The 16,215-nt window shown below is 39.9% G+C and overlaps 1 protein-coding gene across 2 annotated transcripts in view; it reads left to right on the top strand.

The window, feature by feature from the left end:
* The first annotated feature begins 9 nt into the window (after positions 1–9).
* LOC139755515 (zinc finger CCHC domain-containing protein 8 homolog) overlaps positions 10–16,215 on the top strand; it is a 67,937-nt gene continuing 51,731 nt past the window's right edge. For both annotated transcript variants that reach the window (XM_071673898.1, XM_071673897.1), the window contains exons 1-2: positions 10–239; positions 4,423–4,549. In XM_071673898.1, coding sequence (XP_071529999.1) covers positions 177–239; positions 4,423–4,549 — 190 coding nt within the window. In that variant the 5' untranslated portion in view covers positions 10–176. The remainder of the gene's footprint in view (positions 240–4,422; positions 4,550–16,215) is intronic.

Here is a 16,215-nt window from a genome sequence, read left to right as displayed (position 1 = left end):
AATCGTACCACATATGAACGTTGCAAATTCTAGCATAAATGAAATTATTTACGCAGATGTGTATCAATTTTTATGAGTAAATAGTTAATGTGAAAATTTGTATTAAGATAGAAGAACTAATATGAGTGTCGATACAGTATGCAAATTATTTACTTTCCATAAAAGTTTATCAATGAATGCTACCTGATGTCAACAAATATTTCCCTGATTGTGTCTCTACTTGCAAGATATTCCTATATGTAAGTGTTTGGCGATTATTTATCTATGACACACAGCCATGGGAGTATATGATTTACGTTCTTATGCTTATGCTTATTTTATGTATCTATGTTGGAGTTTTCGTAGCTAGAAAAACCATGGAAGCCACATTTTGTTTCCAGGAAGGAATTAACACAAATCAACGTTTATGTTTTAAGTATGGAATATAGCAAAACATTTTGATTTAGGAAAGTCGTATCTCTGAGGTATCGGTGAATGCTTAGAATAGAGGATATCTACCATTTCTGACATCCCCTCCCTGTTAGGTTACGTTTGTTAGGTTAGCTTGGGTTTGGTTGACATTGTTTTTCCGATGGTTTTTGATATCTTTTAAATGATTATGACCTTCACTTTTATTGCAAGTCACTACTTTATGTGATTTCCTCCACCCAAAACCAAGGTTCTCATTGGGGTTCCCCAATTACTGTTGGATAAGAGAGGCAGTCAATGACCAGGGAGGTTTGTTACAAGTACTACCTGCCTGAGTATCTGGAGGGCTAGTCACATCTGCTTAGTGAGCCAGCTGACTTTTCTTTCTGCCTCACTAACATGTGGACTACTGGTATTCTGCCTCACTAACATGTGGACTACTGGTATTCTGCCTTACTAACATGTGGACTACTGGTATTCTGCCTCACTAACATGTGGACTACTGGTATTCTGCCTCACTAACATGTGGACTACTGGTATTCTGCCCACAAACACAAGCTCTGTCATGTGTAACATGACAAAACTTAACTCACACAGCTCATTCTTCATAAATCTAGATTTTCCTGTGGTGGCCACTATATGTTAGCCTTGCCTTTAGGCAAAATGGAAGGAGCAGTAGACGAAATTAGTAGGAAGGAACTTTTAGGCTGAAGCATTAGGTAGAAATCTTAGGTAGAAGTAGGAGGTAGGTACTTAGGCTGGAGCATTAGGTAGATGTAGTCAGTAGGAACATTAGGTAAGAGCCCCTGCAAACGCTGCATTAGAGTTGCTTTCTGCCTGTGGTAAATGCTAAGAAGTGGCACCGAAGTTCACTTTTATGGAGACTCTATTACCATGGCCAGTGCCACTTGGGAAGAGGCGCTAGAGATTTAGATAGATAGATAGACTTGTGTATGTCCTAATGCTCTTGAAATTCTTCTTGGATTTTGAGTGGTTGACAAGTATGAAAATGATGGGACTAAGAAGTAGGTAAAAAGGCGTTCATGTTCATCAGGTTATATTTTCTTATGAAAATATCATCTGGATAATTGCAGTCAGGTAGACTGTAGATGAGTTAATCCAAGGGCAAATGCTAAGTGATGCCTGAAATCGTACTCATAGATTTACTACCCTTTTCTTGTACATTAAAGACTGCAGCTAAAGTAGGTATATTAGCTATATTTTCAAGGCAAGAAAATTAATGGGCACCACATGATTTTTAGTTTAAGCTTTATTGACGTTAAGACTCTGATTTATGATTTACATAAGTTTCACATTACTTTCAAGTGAATTTTCCACATTTCACAAAAATGTAACTGAAATGCTCATATTTACATGAGTAGCCCTTATGTAAGTGATATGTGGAGAGAGCTTCTCATGAGGAAATACTGTTCAGAAGGATGTGTGGAAATAGAAAGAGAGTGGTTGAGAGACCAGAAGAGGATGAATTGAAATGGTATGGACATATGGAAAGAATGAGTGAGGAAAGATTGACGAAGAGGATATACGTATCAGAGGTGGAGGGAACGAGGAGAAGTGGGAGACCAAATTAGAGGTGGAAAGATGGAGTGAAAAAGATTTTGAGCAATTGGGGCCTGAACATAAGGGAGGGTGAGAGGCATACAAGGAATAGAGTGAATTGGAACAATGTGGTGTACCGGGGTTGACGTGCTGTCAGTGGACTGAACCAGGGCATGTGAAACATCTGGGGTAAACCATGGAAAGGTCTGTGGGGCCTGGATGTGGATGGGGAGCTGTGGTTTTGGTGCATTTCACATGACAGCTAGATACTGATTGTGAATGAATGTGGCCTTTTTTGTCAGTTTTCCTGGTGCTGCCTCGCTGAAGCAAGGGGTAGCGATGCTGTTTCCTGAGGGGCAGGGCAATGCCAGGAATGGATGAAGGCAAGCAAGTGTGAATGTGTATGTGTGTATATATGTATATGTCTGTATATGTATGTATATGTTTATATGTATATGTATGTATATATGGGTGTATGGGTGTTTATGTAGATATATGTATATATAAGTGGTTCTTCTTCTGATACCTGGCTCTACCTTGCTGATGTGGGAGACAGCGATTGATTATAATAAAGAAAAGTGTAATGAATAATACTTACCTTTTTATTGTAAATTGAATAATTCATTGCTGTAGTCTTCCACGAAAACCTTTGATGTACTAATAATCTTCTCCCAACTTTTATGGTGATTGTTTTATTTTCATGTTTATTTTCATACTTACATATGCTTTTGACATTTTTTATTTAAGTAAAATGCTCTGCATGTTCCTAGACTCTTCTGGCAAGTTCTAACTGCCAGTCTGAGGTCCCCTTCAACAGCACTGTACCATAATTCTCCAGAAGGAAGAACAACGCTGTCAAGGATCTTTCTGCCTTAGAGGAGCTGACCTTACCTTGCTCTCACACAATGCAGTCTCAAACATTTGTAGAGAATAGGACATACAGTACTGTATAAAACAGATGCAGTATGTGGTGTTCTCCATGAAACAGCAGCCATCATCATGTGACAAATTTACTTTACATCCCTCTCTTTATCTAGCTAACTTATTGTACCATTATTAGCATATAGAGGATTCTTCTATTACCTGACAAGCTTGGGAAAACCTCAGTTCTTCTCAGTATCCTTATGATTAACAGTGTAGGTGCAAATCCTTTGACTATTAACAACCCAGCAAAAATTACTTAGATTGGTAGATAACCTAAGTGATGAGGAGGAACACTTATCTTTGTAAGATGGTGAGGAAAATGAAGAATTTTAACGAATGAAATTGAAGAAATAGTTACAGAAATTTTAGTAGGATAAAGGAGAAGGGAGGCCAGCATGGGACCCCAGTGCACTTGAATAAAGTTTTTATATAGTCATGTGGAGCAGGATACTACATCACTGCACCTGATTTTCTTAGATGTAATGGTAAGGTGATGGAGGAGTATGGTAACTGTGCACTAAAGAGCAAGAATATTTAAAGCATGTACTGGCTCCAAGGTATCATTTTTGGGTAGTGCTTTGGTATAAAGTAGCACTTTGCATATCATTTATTGTGTGCACAGTAATGTGATGTGTATACACTTTTGTTATTTATCACCTCCGCTGTGCTTGTGTAGGACATAAAGAGTAGAGCATGATGCAAATAAAGAGGATTTACATATCCTTACTTCTTATTTTGAGAGGAGGAAGGGTTTCCCCAAACATGCTGGCCTTAACCCTTCCTCCTGCTCATTTTTAGTGTACTCAGTGTATTAGTTCTACATTTTTCTCTTTACTCACCACCAGTGGTGCACTTATGTAAAGAAATGAGTGTAGTGTGATACCAAGTTCTAGAGGATGAAAAAACAACACTTTCATGTCCTTCCCTCTAAATGCAAGCCATTAAATGTGTTAGTCACATCTACTACATACCCAATACTCTTCCAAACCAACAAAAAATTAATCATGTTTTTGTATATTTTCATGTATGTTTGCATACCTGTCCATTATTTCATAAAACATTTTTTTTTTTACTGCACCATATGCATGATAAAAGAGCTTCCAGCTAATACTGTAATATAAGGGTTAAGATATATATGTTACTGGGATTAAAATGCTCTTTTTTGGGGGGGGTTTTGAATACAGATTCCTGTTTGTAAAGATATGAGAAGTATCCTGTTGAAAGTTTTACGCATGGTACCTGTAATTTGTTGATGTCCATCCTGAATTTACCATGTGGCATTCTGTGGTTTGTACCAAGATACTCTTTTCACTTTATTGAAATGAATGCAGGTACTATGTGGGGAAAACTTTGTTATTAATTTCCCCTTTTCCTAACTAAAACAGTAATACTAATTTACATGTTAAGTATTGGTGCAGTTTGCCTGAATTTAGTGTTTATTAAGTTGCTAAAAACTTATTTATGTATTCTGTTACAGTGTTTTAGATTCAGTGGTAATAGCAGTAAATTTGCATTCTGCATCTCTTACAGCATATAAAGATGCCACAAGAGAAGGAGGCTCGAGATGTTTCAGGCGATCCATTGTTAGTCAGACAAGTGACTTCTGCAGACATTACTGGGAGCAGCTGTAATTCAGAAAAAGACGATAATAATTGTCGTAAGTGGGAATCTCAGGTCTTCAATAAATCTGTATTGTTAATGAACTGTTGTGCACTTTAATGATATATATTTCCCTTGTGTGGATTTGTCTATCATCTAGTATTGCGTTATACTAGATTGATGAAAAGTTGTCCACATAGTTAAATTTTGTTGAGCAAACACTTGCCTCTCATGATCTTTCTTCTCATGCCCAGGTGCATATGCACCAATAATCACCCATCTCTCTCCGTCAACTTTCAGTTTTACCCATATCAATCAATATATACATATATACATACATGTACATACATCTGCATATACATACTCCTACATATTCATACATACACATGTATATATTCATACTTGCTTGCCTTCATCCATTTGTGTTACTACTCTGCCCCACAGGAAACATCATATTACCCCTTGCTTCAGCGAGTAAGTGCCAGGAAAACAGACAAAATAGGGTATATTCATTCACACAGTCTCTAGCTGTCATGTGTAATGCATGGAAACCACAGCTCCTTTTCCATATCCAGGCCCCAGAGACCTTTCCATGGTTTACCCCAGATGCTTCACATGCCATGGTTCAGTCCATTGACAGCACATTAATCCCTGTATACCACATCGCTCCAATTCACTCTATTCCTTGCACGCCTCTCACCCTCCAGTATGTTCAGGCCCTGATCACTCAAAATCATTTTCACTACCATCCTTCCACCTCCAATTTGGTCTTCCGCTTCTCCTTGTTCCCTCCACCTCAGACACATATATCCTCTTAGTCAATCTTTCCTAACTCATTCTCTCCATATGTCCAAACCATTTCAACTCACCCTCTTCTGCTCTCTCAACCACACTCTTTTATTTCCACACATCTCTCTTTTATTTGGTATGTAATTTATGATATGTTGTGTAGGCTGATTTCTGATTTCTATTTACACACTTCTGCAAATCATTATACATATGATATATACATTCACTGCAAATTATTTTACATATGATATATACATTCACTTCATCAATCTCTCTGCTTCTGGTGTTCTTGAAAACAGGGATGCAGGCAGAGGACGATTAGTTCCAGGTGGTGTTCTCATGTCACAGATGTATGGTTATTTGATTTGCACATGATGGCATGGTGATAAAGGTAAATCCAATGGTCTTGGAGGTTGAGTTTACAGTATGATGGGGTGGGGAAACCTGGGAGAGGAATCAGATGCTGTTTGCAGATGACACTGCTTTGGTGGCAGACACACTAGAGAAAGTGGAAGTTGATGTCAAAGTTTGGGATAGTGTTGAAAGAATGAATTTTAGAGTTAATTTGAAAAAAGTAAGGTAATGAAATGAAACAGGATGGTTTGAATGTAATTTTGAATGGAGCAGACCTGGAGATATGGAGGCTGAATTGAGTATTAGGGTGGCGGAGGGGGGCCTATGGTCCAGGGCGCATTGAATAGTTTTTGGAAGGAGAGGTCACTCATTGTCTTTTTTGACAAAGATGGGTATATTGAAAGGTACAGTATTCTTATTGGGGTTATCTTGGGCCTTGAATGCAAAAGAATGTCAGAGGGTAGGTGGATGTGATGGAAATGAAATGCCCTGAAGTCAGTTGGTTTAATGTGCTGGTAAGAACAGTGTGATTGAGGGAGCTGACCACATGTACTGAAATGGGTTAGATGAATGGAAAGGTTGAGCAAAGAAAAACTCAACAAGAGGATTTCAATGTCAGAAGGGAGGTAGGAAGGGGGAGACTGAGAAGGAGATGAGAGGATGGAGGGGTTTAAGGTATCATGGCCTGAACATTTAGTAGGTTGAGAAGTACCCATTGGAGAGAATGAATTGGCTTGATATAGGACACAGGTGGTGACTTCCTTTCAATGAGATGAACCAGGGCATGTGAAACAGTCAGCAAAAACCATGGGAGTGTCTGGGGAGCTTGGCTGGATGATGGGCCCTGGTTTTGATGCATAATACATTATGGCTTGAGATTGGTTGTAAGCAAATAAGGATGTTGGTTGTCTCCTCTTGATGCTGCCTTGCTAAAGTGAAAATTTGGTAATTGATATGAAAAAATTAAAACGATACTACTACAGATAATGATATTGGTTGTAAGCAAATAAGGATGTTGGTTGTCTCTTCTTGATGCTGCTGTGCTAAAGTGAAAAATTAGGAATTGATATGAAAAAATTAAAAAGATACTACTACAGGTAATGATATGACTTACCCACCCAGAAGATGAGATGTTTACTACTTTCATTTGATTCCATATTTATTCCTTTCACACATTCCTGTTCATAGGCATGTATATTACAAAACTTTTAGTCAGGTTTAGGCCCTCATCTTATATTTGTGACTACATGTACATTTATCAGGAGTAGGCTGATTCATGTGAGAAACTGCAGAAGCTGGTGACTGAGTTTGGAAAAGTGTGTGGAAGAAGAAAGTTAAGAGTAAATGTGAATAAGAGCAAGGTTATTAGGTACAGTAGGGTTGAGGGTCAAGTCAATTGGGAGGTGAGTTTGAATGGAGAAAAACTGGAGGAAGTGAAGTGTTTTAGATATCTGGGAGTGGATCTGGCAGCGGATGGAACCATGGAAGCGGAAGTGGATCATAGGGTGGGGGAGGGGGCGAAAATCCTGGGGGCCTTGAAGAATGTGTGGAAGTCGAGAACATTATCTCGGAAAGCAAAAATGGGTATGTTTGAAGGAATAGGGGTTCCAACAATGTTGTATGGTTGCGAGGCGTGGGCTATGGATAGAGTTGTGCGCAGGAGGATGGATGTGCTGGAAATGAGATGTTTGAGGACAATGTGTGGTGTGAGGTGGTTTGATCGAGTGAGTAACGTAAGGGTAAGAGAGATGTGTGGAAATAAAAAGAGCGTGGTTGAGAGAGCAGAAGAGGGTGTTTTGAAGTGGTTTGGGCACATGGAGAGGATGAGTGAGGAAAGATTGACCAAGAGGATATATGTGTCGGAGGTGGAGGGAACAAGGAGAAGAGGGAGACCAAACTGGAGGTGGAAAGATGGAGTGAAAAAGATTTTGTGTGATTGGGGCCTGAACATGCAGGAGGGTGAAAGGAGGGCAAGGAATAGAGTGAGTTGGAGCGATGTGGTATACCGGGGTTGACGTGCTGTCAGTGGATTGAAGCAGGGCATGTGAAGCATCTGGGGTAAACCGTGGAAGGCTGTGTAGGTATGTATATTTGCGTGTGTGGACGTATGTATATACATGTGTATGGGGGGGGTTGGGCCATTTCTTTCGTCTGTTTCCTTGCGCTACCTCGCAAATGCGGGAGACAGCGACAAAGTATAATAAAAAAAAATAAAAAAAAAATAGGTATTTTGAATGCTGATGTCACATAGTCACAGGTTTAAGGAAACAGCATTTAGTGAAAAACGAGGTCTTTATTGTAAGATGGATTTTGAAATTGTTCTTTACTTATTCATAGTGCTTGTACCACTTTCCAGCTGTGAGGCAGAGCAGCTCAGGGTAATTCCTCTTTCCCTGGTATGAATTATGGATATATTGAATGTTTTTAAGGTCTTTGGTACATACTCATTGTTTCTGGTATTCATGAAAGGTATTACTTACATTCCAGTTAGGAAATATCCTTAGTGTTCTTATGAATGTTAATGTGGCATGTTTATATACCAGAATTGAAATGAACAAATAAGCAGGACAACCTGTTGACTTCATTGAGGCCGATAAAATTGGAATAGAGGGAGGGTAAATGTGAAGATGAAAGTAGTGAAGGGGTGCAAATGTTATAGATTTACAAGTTCAGATTATTGTTTGATATCAAAATGTTGCTTAGAGGGTGTGATATATTAGGTGCTTTAATGGGAGAATAGGAAGCCACACACAAACTCTTGCTCAGGTGGTTTATTTTTGACATTCTCATACCACTGGCCTAATATGTTATGATTATAGAGGCCTAAACATAATATAACTGTGGTAAGAATAACATAACTAATGATTATGTATATGAATCAATAAAGGCAGCATATAAACACATATATATAGCAATGCTTCTCATTTTCAAAAAAAGAAATCATGGTTGCTACAAATTTTGAAGAAACAAAACTTAGTCTTACATATGGCATTGAAGAAAATAGAATACAAGAAATATAACTTCCTAAATAAACAGTTTTGAAAGGCCTGTCCACAATTCAGATAATCAGAGGTCTAATTTTGATACAGGTTTCCTAACTCTGTTTGATCTAGGAATATTCCCTCCATCAAGTTTTACAGGAGTTTTACTTGTACTCTGTGCATGATCAGTGACACATATCACCACTACAGTCAATTAACATGGTAAGTGGATGTTGGGAACATTATCCTAGACCTCCTCACCGTGACAATCATCCACAACTGTATCAAGTTGATCATCATGTTCTGTTGCTACATTCATCTAATCGTGCAGAATGATGTGATCTACATGAACATATCTTATTGAGTTGCCACACTTCATTGAATATGTCTTAGATCTGCATACTTTATCTATGACACCTGTTATTCATTTTGCATGAACAGTACCATAACTTTTAGCCACATTCCTAACTCTCACCCTATCATTTACCTTGAACACTCTTTGCAACTCTTATCATGATACATCTTTTGTTGATCCTGTTTCCTCTCTACAGCTGCAAACAGACTTGGCTTAACTAAATTTAGTCTTGTTCTCAACTGTCTCTTCATCATTGATTCTGCTGGAGTACATCCTGTCGCACTGTGTGGTGTGGTTCTGTATCTGAGTAAGAAATTTGCTACTCTGTATTTTATTGATTTTCCAATAGTTCCTTGAATTACCCACTTGGAAAGTGCTTCCTTTACAATTCTAACTGGTCTCTTGGCTGCATCATTAGAGGCAGGTTGCTAGGGTGTGGTTAGTATGTGCTTCACACTGTTGAGTCTCATGAAGTTTTTAAACTCTAATGATTGAAATGGAGGACCATTTTCAGATACTACCTCCTCTGGTACATGTTCAGCAAATATTGATCTAAATTCATCAATGATGCTACCAGGATTATTACTATACATGTGCTCTGACTGTCACTAGATACCAAAAATTTGTCTGTTTCCATTATCACGAAAGTCATTGTGTACTCTTTGGAAGGGACAAGTAGGCCATTTCCAAGTTTTCAGAGGTGTGCTGGGTGGCATACTCCAAACACTTTGACAAACAGAACACTCATACCATCAGTTCAGGCCACCACACATATACCTGGATGATCAAAATGCAGTTCATTCAAAATTTGCCCTCTAAAACACTGTGGAATTAACACTTTCATACCCCACAACACACATCCCAATTCTACAGATAATTCACATCTTAAATGGTATGGTTGAAAGTCTAAGGATAGACAGATCTCTGGCCATCCATTTAGTGTATATTCTAGGACTCTTCCTAACTCAATATCTGTCCTAGTTTCATGAGCAATCATTCTGGAGATGACCAAAAAATCTTCTGCTGCCATGGTTATAGCATAAACTTTAGGCTGTACTCGATCATTTGATCCACTACATGGCAACCTGGACAAAGTATCGGCATTGGAATGATCCTTTGAATGTCTGTATTGTATCTCATTGTCATATGCAGATGATATTACATCCCATCTCTGCATTCTGGCAGCAGAAAGTGTAGGAACAAGTGATTTAGAACCCACAATTGCCAAGAGGCTTGTGATCAGTTGCCAAGACAAATTTCCTAACATACGAATACTGGTGAAATATCTTTACTCCAGATATGATGAACAAAGTCTCTTTCTCTACTTGTCCATACTTTTTTCACTTTGGGTAAGGGTTCTTGAGGCATATGCAGTGGGTCTTTCTTCACTGTTATCCATCATGTGACTTATGACAGCACCTAATCCATAGCCTCACACATCACAAGCAAGCTTTAGTGTTCTACTGGTATCATTGTGGACCAAAACATCAGTATTAGACAGAGCAGCTTTGCAATCCTCAAATGACCTCTCAGTTGCACTGTTCCATTTCCATGGAGTCCATTTCTTTAACAGTTCATGCAGAGGGGCCAAAACTAATGAAACTCCACTTGAGAACCTTGAATTATACTGTATCATTCCTAGAAAAGCCGACATTCACTGACATTTTTTGGAGCAGGTAAATTTACTTTTTCCTTACTTTGTCTCCTACTGGTGTCAGCCCTTCTGCATTCACTGTGTAGCCAAGATAAGATACTTCTTTAGCTAGAAATGAACATATGCTATTAGTAAGCCTGACATTGTGCACCAGCAATTATTGACATGATTTTGGTTGTCATTGTCAACAATAAGGACATCATCCTGAAAACATAAGACATTTGGAAGATCCACAAGAATTTTGTCCATGATGCACTTTTAACCCCACAAGGCATATGCCTGGGACAAGCCTAACATTGTGAAAATGATTCCTCCTGTCAGTGCAGCAAACAGATCTTGAGAAGTGGGTAAGGGATAGTGCTCATCTTCAACAGCATGATTAATGGTAACTTTACAATCACCACATAATCTAACAGATTTATCAACTTTAGGTACAATTACTAAAGGAGCTGCCCAATTGCTCTTGGCAATTTTTTAATAACTCCCTCATTCACGAGTCTGTCTAATTCCTTCTCTATCTTGCCTTTCAATGCAGAAGGAACAGGTGTAGTCTTAGCTTATATGGGTGTAACATCTTTATCAATGGCAGTATGAGCCTCAGATCCCTTTATACCATCCTGTCCTTTATTAAGTAGCATCTTACATTGTTCAAGCAGTTCCTCATGACCTGGAACACGGTTACACACTTTAACACTATATACCTCCTTCCAATCCATCTTAAGCTCACACAACCAGTTCCTACCTAACAAAGTTGGTCTATCCACATAACTAGCTACAATTTATGGCGACTTCAAATTCTGATTTTTGTAATTTACCACACACTAGTTTCCCTTCTGTGTTCAAAATCTCTCCTGTGTATGTTCTTAACGTAACAGCTGAGTCTTTTAAAGGCGCATGTTCACATAACCTGTCATGCATATCTTTACTCATTTTAGAGATATCAGCTGCAGTGTGTATTTCCATGGTTACTGCTGTATCATTAATGCTCAAGTCCAAATTATACTGATGTTCAACTTTTCCTTCATGACTGGTGTAAATAGTGAACACATGGTGCAAGAGGTGAAAAAAAGGGCAAATGAGAGTTGGGGTGAGAGATTATCAGTAAATTTTAGGGAGAATAAAAAGATGTTCTGGAAGGAGGTAAATAGGGTGCGTAAGACAAGGGAGCAAATGGGAACTTCAGTGAAGGGCGTAAATGGGGAGGTGATAACAAGTAGCGGTGATGTGAGAAGGAGATGGAATGAGTATTTTGAAGGTTTGTTGAATGTGTCTGATGACAGAGTGGCAGATATAGGGTGTTTTGGTCGAGGTGGTGTGCAAAGTGAGAGGGTTAGGGAAAATGATTTGGTAAACAGAGAAGAGGTAGTAAAAGCTTTGCGGAAGATGAAAGCCGGCAAGGCAGCAGGTTTGGATGGTATTGCAGTGGAATTTATTAAGAAAGGGGGTGACTGTATTGTTGACTGGTTGGTAAGGTTATTTAATGTATGTATGACTCATGGTGAGGTGCCTGAGGATTGGCGGAATGCGTGCATAGTGCCATTGTACAAAGGCAAAGGGGATAAGAGTGAGTGCTCAAATTACAGAGGTATAAGTTTGTTGAGTATTCCTGGTAAATTATATGGGAGGGTATTGATTGAGAGGGTGAAGGCATGTACAGAGCATCAGATTGGGGAAGAGCAGTGTGGTTTCAGAAGTGGTAGAGGATGTGTGGATCAGGTGTTTGCTTTGAAGAATGTATGTGAGAAATACTTAGAAAAGCAAATGGATTTGTATGTAGCATTTATGGATCTGGAGAAGGCATATGATAGAGTTGATAGAGATGCTCTGTGGAAGGTATTAAGAATATATGGTGTGGGAGGCAAGTTGTTAGAAGCAGTGAAAAGTTTTTATTGAGGATGTAAGGCATGTGTACGTGTAGGAAGAGAGGAAAGTGATTGGTTCTCAGTGAATGTAGGTTTGCGGCAGGGGTGTGTGATGTCTCCATGGTTGTTTAATTTGTTTATGGATGGGGTTGTAAGGGAGGTAAATGCAAGAGTCCTGGAAAGAGGGGCAAGTATGAAGTCTGTTGGGGATGAGAGAGCTTGGGAAGTGAGTCAGTTGTTGTTCGCTGATGATACAGCGCTGGTGGCTGATTCATGTGAGAAACTGCAGAAGCTGGTGACTGAGTTTGGTAAAGTGTGTGGAAGAAGAAAGTTGAGAGTAAATGTGAATAAGAGCAAGGTTATTAGGTACAGTAGGGGTGAGGGTCAAGTCAATTGGGAGGTGAGTTTGAATGGAGAAAAACTGGAGGAAGTGAAGTGTTTTAGATATCTGGGAGTGGATCTGTCAGCGGATGGAACCATGGAAGCGGAAGTGGATCATAGGGTGGGGGAGGGGCGAAAATTTTGGGAGCCTTGAAAAATGTGTGGAAGTCGAGAACATTATCTCGGAAAGCAAAAATGGGTATGTTTGAGGGAATAGTGGTTCCAACAATGTTGTATGGTTGCGAGGCGTGGGCTATGGATAGAGATGTGCGCAGGAGGATGGATGTGCTGGAAATGAGATGTTTGAGGACAATGTGTGGTGTGAGGTGGTTTGATCGAGTAAGTAACGTAAGGGTAAGAGAGATGTGTGGAAATAAAAAGAGCGTGGTTGAGAGAGCAGAAGAGGGTGTTTTGAAATGGTTTGGGCACATGGAGAGAATGAGTGAGGAGAGATTGACCAAGAGGATATATGTGTCGGAGGTGGAGGGAACGAGGAGAAGAGGGAGACCAAATTGGAGGTGGAAAGATGGAGTGAAAAAGATTTTGTGTGATCGGAGCCTGAACATGCAGGAGGGTGAAAGGAGGGCAAGAAATAGAGTGAATTGGAGTCATGTGGTATACAGGGGTTGACGTGCTGTCAGTGGATTGAAGCAAGGCATGTGAAGCGTCTGGGGTAAACCATGGAAAGCTGTGTAGGTATGTATATTTGCGTGTGTGGACGTGTGTATGTACATGTGTATGGGGGGGGGGGTTGGGCCATTTCTTTCGTCTGTTTCCTTGCGCTACCTCGCAAACGCGGGAGACAGCGACAAAGTATAAAAAAAAAAAAAAAAAAAAAAAAAATGGGCACTCATCATTATGAGATTCAGAATTACTAACACTCTCTTTAATACTGCTTTCCATTTCCTTCTTGGCACCTTCAATGACATTTACTCTACCTTTACCACTTTTGGGAGGGGCTGTACAGACAGAAGCAATATGTCCAATACGCTGGCATTTATAACATCTTTCATATTTCCCTAGGCATCTCTTACATTTTAAATCAGCATGTGTTTGTTGTTTTGTGACATAATTCTTCCTTCTAGCTAAAGTCACTTTACAGATTGAGCCACTTCTACCAACTGATTTAGTACCAGTATTTGGTACAAATTCTCTGGTGGTTTTTCTCTGCTATTTCCATGCTTATAGCCATCTGACATGCCTTTTCAAAAGTTAGACCAGAGGTGTTCATTAATTCAATCTTTATTTTTTCATAATTCAGACTTATCACAAATCTGTCTCTTAGAGCTCAGTTCAAGAACTGTTTAAGATTACAGTGAATGGAAAACTTCTTCAAAGCAACTATATAATCATTTACTGATTCATCTTTTCTTCTATTTCATGTGCCAAATTTGTAACTTTCAGCAATCTCAAGTGGAGCAGGATCAAAATGTTGCATCAGAGTCTTGGTAATCTGAATCTATGTAGCGTCTTTGGGATTTGCCGGAGCAAGCAAATTGACCAGATTAGAGTAAACATTCGCTCCTACCTCTTTCAAAAAGATTGCTGTCCTATACTCTTCAAGTGCCTTCTTCTTCAGAGCATTACTAATGTCATCCATTGATTTATTTACCAGAAAGAAGAGGTCCATTTTGTCAAATATGATGTGTAGGTCTCCCTGTCTGCCTCGTACTTCCAAAGTATTCACTGGCTTCAGCTATTATTGCCATATTCACTATACTTCTCCACATTCAGAGCAGCCTTCCCTTCAGTGGTCGCTGTCCTCTCTTCAAGGACATCACCAGCCCCTTTTATATCCGATCCGCGTTGCTAGTGTAATATCTTATGTGATTTAATGGGAGAAAGGGAGGCCATTTGCAAACTCTAGTTCAGGTGGATTATTTCTAACTTTCTCATACCACCGCCCTGATACATTATGATTATAAAGGCCTAAACATATTATAACTTTGGAAGAATAAGCAGAAGGGAGTCACAGAGTGGGAGAGGGGGCGAGGGTTCTGGGAGCATTGAGGAATGTGTGGAAGGCCAGAACTTTATCTCAGAGACCAATAATGGGTATGTTTGAAGGAATAGTGGTTTCAACGATGTTATATGGTTGCAAGGCGTGGGTTATAGATAGGGTTGTGCCGAGGAGGGTGGTTGTGTTGGAAATGAGATGTTTGAGGACAATATGTGGTGTGAGGTGGTTTGATCGAGTAAGTAATGAAAGGGTTAGAGAGATGTGTGGTAATAAAAAGAGTGTGGTTGAGAGAGCAGAAGAGGGTGTATTGAAATGGTTTGGTCACATGGAGAGAATGAGTGAGGAAAGTTTGACAAAGAGGATATATGTGTCTGAGGTGGAGGGAATGAGAAGTGGGAAACCAAATTGGAGGAGGAAGGATGGAGTGAAAAAAATTTTGAGTGATCGGGGCCTGAACATACAGGAGGGTGAAAGGCGTGCAAGGAATAGAGTGAATTGGAATGATGTGGTATACCAGGGTCGACATGCTGTCAATGGATTGAACCAGGGCATGTGAAGCGTCTGTGGTAAACCATGGAAAGTTTTGTGGGGCTTGGATGCGGAAAGGGAGCTGTGGTTTCGGTGCATTACACATGACAGCTTGAGACTGCGTGTGAATGAATGTTACCTTTGTTATCTTTTCCTAGCACTACCTCACACATGCGCGGGGGAAGGGAGGGTGCCATTTCATGTGTGGTGGGGTGGTGACGGGAATGGATGAAGGCAGCAAGTACGAATATGTACATGAGTATATATGTATATGTCTGTGTATGTATATATATGTATACGTTGAAATGTATTGGTATGTATATGTGTGTGTATGTGGGCATGTATGTATATACATGTGTATGTGGGTGGGTTGGGCCCTTCTTTTGTCTGTTTCCTTGTGCTACCTCGCTAATGCGGGAGACAGCGACAAAGTATAATAACAGAAAATAAATATGTGTGTGCGTGTGTGTGTGTTTGTCAGATGTGGAGGGAACAAAGAGAAGCAGGAGACCAAATTGGAGGTGGAAGGATGGAGTGAAAGAAATTTTGAGCAATCGGGATGTGAACATACAGGTGGGTGAAAGGCGTGCAAGGAATAGAGTGAATTGGAACGAGGTGGTATACTGGGGTTGACCTGCTGTCAGTGGGTTGAAACAGGGCATGTGAAGTGTCTGGGGTAAACCATGGAAAGATCTGTGGGGCCTGGATGTGGAAGGGGAGCTGTGGTATCTGTTCATTACACATGACAGTTAGAGACTGAGTGTGAACGAATGTGGCCCTTTTGTCTTTTCCTGGTGTTACCTCGCTGGGGGATGCTGTTTCCTGCGTGGGGGGGTGGCAATGGGAATATACATATATAT

Source organism: Panulirus ornatus, chromosome 19 (genome assembly GCF_036320965.1).
Source record: "Panulirus ornatus isolate Po-2019 chromosome 19, ASM3632096v1, whole genome shotgun sequence".
NCBI classification, from domain to species: domain Eukaryota; kingdom Metazoa; phylum Arthropoda; class Malacostraca; order Decapoda; family Palinuridae; genus Panulirus; species Panulirus ornatus.
Note: the sequence above shows the minus strand (reverse complement) of the source record. Positions and strands in the feature narration are given on the sequence as shown.